The sequence below is a fragment of the Chrysochloris asiatica genome, unplaced genomic scaffold, assembly GCF_000296735.1.
Source record: "Chrysochloris asiatica unplaced genomic scaffold, ChrAsi1.0 scaffold00125, whole genome shotgun sequence".
Taxonomy (NCBI): domain Eukaryota; kingdom Metazoa; phylum Chordata; class Mammalia; order Afrosoricida; family Chrysochloridae; genus Chrysochloris; species Chrysochloris asiatica.
Window position 1 is genome coordinate 7,484,241 of NW_006408643.1, and position 4,605 is coordinate 7,488,845.

The 4,605-nt window shown below is 47.1% G+C and overlaps 1 protein-coding gene across 1 annotated transcript in view; it reads right to left on the reverse strand.

The window, feature by feature from the left end:
• Positions 1-4,605, reverse strand: part of TMPRSS9 (transmembrane protease, serine 9) — a 68,467-nt gene that overhangs the window by 44,240 nt on the left and 19,622 nt on the right. The window contains exons 3-4 of the mRNA XM_006869057.1: positions 1,848-1,915; positions 1,575-1,750 (exon numbers count right to left, since the gene is read on the reverse strand). Of these exons, the coding sequence (XP_006869119.1) occupies positions 1,575-1,750; positions 1,848-1,915 (244 nt within the window). The remainder of the gene's footprint in view (positions 1-1,574; positions 1,751-1,847; positions 1,916-4,605) is intronic.

Consider the following 4,605-nt stretch of genomic DNA (forward strand, 5'->3'; position numbering starts at 1 on the left):
TGCCAATTGACCATGGTGTCCCCTGAGATGATGGTCCTGAGCCCTCTAGGCCCTGCAATTCATTGCCTTAAACTGTTGGTAATACCCAAGAAGTTTTCATCATTTTACTGCGGCGAAATTCTTTTCAGAACAAACGTAGGTGGCAGTCGGTGGAACAAAGCATAAACCTTCGTTGTCCACTACGAAAGCCACTTAAATTCTAAGTCAAGTCTTACAAATGAATCAAATGAAGTCTTCTGTTCTTCAGTCTCCCAGGCTAAGTGACCGGCACGCAATAGCCACATGGGGCTGGTGGCCACCATGCTGGACAGTGCTGTTCTGGGACATTGTCATCCACACAGAGAGTTCTACAAGATGGTGCCATGGTCACTGAGACCTCAGATGAGTGTCAGGGTTGGTGATGAGGGAACTGCAGGTACCCTAAAGAACCAGGTCAAGATGAAAAAAACTCTAAAAGATGACCACCATCTGAACTGATCTCCAGCTTGCACATCACAAGTGGATCATAGAATTTTCAAGCATAGCACTTACTCTTATTTCTCTGCTGAAGTCCAAAAGCTATGGCTCCTCGGCCAAACATTTGGCCCCCTGTTTGTTTTTGTCAATAAAGTTTTATTGGCACACAGCCACTCCCATTTGTTTAGATGTGCTGCAATAGCTGAGTCCACCAACAAAGCTGAGGGCATTTACTCTGTCTCTGGATAGGAAAAGGCTCGTTGTGGATTGAATTCTGTCCCTCCAAATATTTCTCCACTTGGTGGGGGCCCGATTCTCAGTGTTGTGTAGTCAGCCTCCATTGTGTGATCTGATGTGATTGCCTACGAGAGTGGTAAATCTATGATGGAGCCCTGATGTGGCGCTGTGGGTTAGTGCGCCAGACTGCAAAGTCAGCTTGAATGGCAAGGTCAGAGGTTCAAGCTCACCAGCTGTTCCTCAGAAACCCTATACAGGGTCACTATAGGTTGGAACTGACTTGAAGGCACTTAACAACAAACACCAGTGACATTAATGAGGCAGGATTCCACCTACCAGATTAGGTTGTATTTTGCATCCATCTCTTCTGAGATACAAAAGAAATTAGATAGACAAGCCGAGCTCAGAGGAACCTATGACCACTAAAAAAGAACAGTCAGGATTGGAGCGTGTCCTTTAGACCCGGGGTCCCTGTGCTGAGAATCTCCTAGACCCAGGGCAAGAATCATGCCAAGGCTCATGGAGATCTCCAAGGAACACCAGGTCCACAGATGTTGAAAGGAAACAAAGACCTTCCCCTGAAACTGACAGAAAGAGACAGCCTTCCCCTAGACTTTGACCTTCTCACCTCCTAAATTGTGAGAGAATGTGTGTTTGTTAAAATCACCCCCTTGTAATAGTTTAGTTATAGCAGCACCAGATAATTTAGACACTAGATAACTGAAAATATTTACCCTCTGATCCTTGATGGAGAAAGGTTGCTGACGATGACTACGACAACAAAGTTTAACACAACTTCAAACTACAGTGATTCATTAGAGATACCCCAGGCTCCTCTGCCCAGCACCTCCTGAGTATTTCCATCTCTGTCCTCTACTCACCAGTGAGCTCGACCAACACCAGAGTACCGTAGGTGGCCAGAGGGACACCGTGGTCCCCCAGCCTGGCATGTAGCCCTTGCTGCAAAATTTCCTCTTCCAAACCCAGGCTCAGCGTCCCAAGGGGTCGCAGGCGGAAATGCAGCCGGAACCGAACCAGGACACTGGCGTTCCCATCCCTGCAGGTGGGGAGAGACTCTTGAGAGGGGCTGCTCTCTGCTGGAATCATCCAGAATCTCCCAGGTCTGCCCCACCCCACAGGAGGTGCCCGCTCACCTGTAACTCAACACAGTGCAGCTCACGCAGCTTGCCTCCAGCTCTGTCTTCCAGAAGCTACTTAGAAACTGCAATGAGAAAGCAGTAAGTACCATGTGTGAACCGTGGTCCCCGCCAAGGGCTGCTGAGGCCTGTGTTTGAGGGAGCTCCACGGAAAATCATCTCCCTTCTTTCATGGTGGTGAAATAGACATCACCTAACACGTGCCATGTTAACCCTTTTTAAGGGTATAGGTGGATCTTGGAGACATTGCAAGTTTCATGGCAGAGAATGCCACCATCAATGTAATATCGCAATAAAGTGAGTCGTGTGGGTTTCGCGGTTCCCTGGTGCATATAAAAGCAATGTCCACACTCTGGTGTGAAAGAAACATGATGAAAACGTCTAGAATATCATCACAGAGACATGAAGTCAGCACAGGCTGTTGGGAAGTGGTAACAGGAGGCTTGCTCGGCACATGGTGCCACAAACCTTCGATTTGAAAAAGAAAACTTTTAGATTTCCTAGAGTCAGGGGACCCGGGTCGGTGAGTGTGGAATCCCCATTACCAGATTACCGTCCTCCTTTATATTCCCGGCTCAAGCTTTGGTTTTCCTGTTTGTAATTTAGGCCTTCCCCCTGGGCCACGCCCATAGACTCCGCCCACCTCCCATCCATTTCCGGTCTCACACGTGGAACAAGGAGAGGATCCCTGTAGGCGACTCCACTCCACAAAGGACCTGTTTTGGAAGTGCGGATGGCCACTGTGCATCTGTTCCCAATGTGCCCAGAGCTCCGTGTCCACTCCTGTCCCTCGGCCTGAATCCGCGGAGCTCCGGGTCCTGTCGGGGACCTGCTCTTAGACTTCCCGAAGGTGGAGCGTTAGAATGGGTACAGTGATCATTGAAGATGTGGCTGTGGTCTTCACCCACGAAGAGTGGGATTTGCTGGATCCTGCTGAGAAGAAACTCTACAGAGACATGATGATGGAAACTTTGAGAAACCTGGCTTCAGTCAGTGCAGTCATGGGATCATATGGCTGGAAGGATCACCTGGACAATCAGGGGAGACAATTGAGAAACTAGTGCAATGGAGAACCTGGGTGAACGTTCTGAAGGCAACCAGAGTGGAGAAACCTCCAGCCCGATTCCTGGTCTTTCTGTGCACCAAATAGATCCCACAGAAGTAGATCCTTTTGAATGCTGTGAGTATGGAGAAGCCTTCCTGGATCATTCCCTAGAGAACAATCGTAGTAGAGCTCACAGTAGAAGCAGTATCTGTCAGTGTCCGGACTGTGGAGAAGACTGCAGATGTCCTTCTCACCTGACCACTCCAGTGAGCACTCATAATGGGAAAAATACCCATAAATGTAAGATATGTGGGAAAGGCTTCCTTTGTATGTTGACCCTCAAGAATCCTGTCTCAGCAATCACCAGTATTGAAGGGTATGAATTCACCAAGTGGATGGCAATTTTCTGTAGTTTCTCACCAGTTAGGACACCTTTGGAAGGTCATCAATCCAAATGTAAAGAATGCTTTAGAATGCATACTAGTCCTTCATCTCTCATTTTAAACAATATCTCTCATAAGAGAGAGAATCCTTCTGAATGTAAGAAAGCAGTTCTTAAGGCTTTCTCCCTCACTCAACAGGTAAGCAGTCACAGTAGAGAGAGATGCCTTATGAATGTAAAGAGTGTGGGAAAACTTTTAGAGATTCCTCAGACCTGAGTGCACATAGAAGAATCCACAGTGGAGAGAGGCCCTATGAATATACCGAGTGTGGGAAAGCCTCTGGTGAGGCGTCACTCCTCCCTGGAGATATAGGAACTCACAGCAGACAGAGGCCTTTTGAATGTAAAGAGTGTGGGAAAGCCTTTAGGGATTCCTCACAGCACAGTGGACATTGCAAACTCACAGTGGAGACAGGCTCTATGAATGTAATCAATGTGGGGAAGCCTTTAGCCGTGCCTACAGGCTCACAAGACATAAAATAGTCCACGGTGCACAGAGGCCTTATGAATGTAAGGAGTGTGGGAACACTTTTAGGGATTCATCAGGCCTGACTGCACATAGAAGAATACACACCGGAGAGAAGCCTTATGAATGTAAGCAATGTGAGAAAGCCTTCAGAGTGTGCTCAAAGTGCAGTAGACACATGCAGACCCACAGTGGAGACAGTCCCTATGAATGTAAGGAATGTGGGAATACCTATATCTATGACTCAAACCTCCCACAACATAGAAGAATCCACAGTGGAGAGAGGCCCTATATGTGTAAAGAATGTGGAAAAGTCTTTATTTCTTCCACAGTCCTCACTGCACATATGTGAATTCATAGTGGAGAGAAGCCCTATGAATGTAAGGAGTGTGGGAAATCCTTTACTCAATGGTCAAACCTCACAAGACATAGAAGAATCCACAGTGGAGAGAGGCCCTATGAATGTAAGGAATGTGGGAAAGCCTTTCGCCAAACATCAACCCTCACAAAACATAGAAGAATCCACAGTGGAGAGAGGCCCTATGAATGTAAGGAGTGTGGGAAAGCCTTTACTCAATTCTCAAACCTCACAAAACATAGAAGAATCCACAGTGGAGAGAGGGCCTATGAATGTAAGGAGTGTGGGAAATCCTTTACTCAATTCTCAAACCTCACAAAACATAGAAGAATCCACAGTGGAGAGAGGGCCTATGAATGTAAGGAGTGTGGTAAATCATTTACTCAATGGCCAAGCCTCACAACACATAGAAGAATCCACAGTGGAGAGAGGCCCTATGAATGT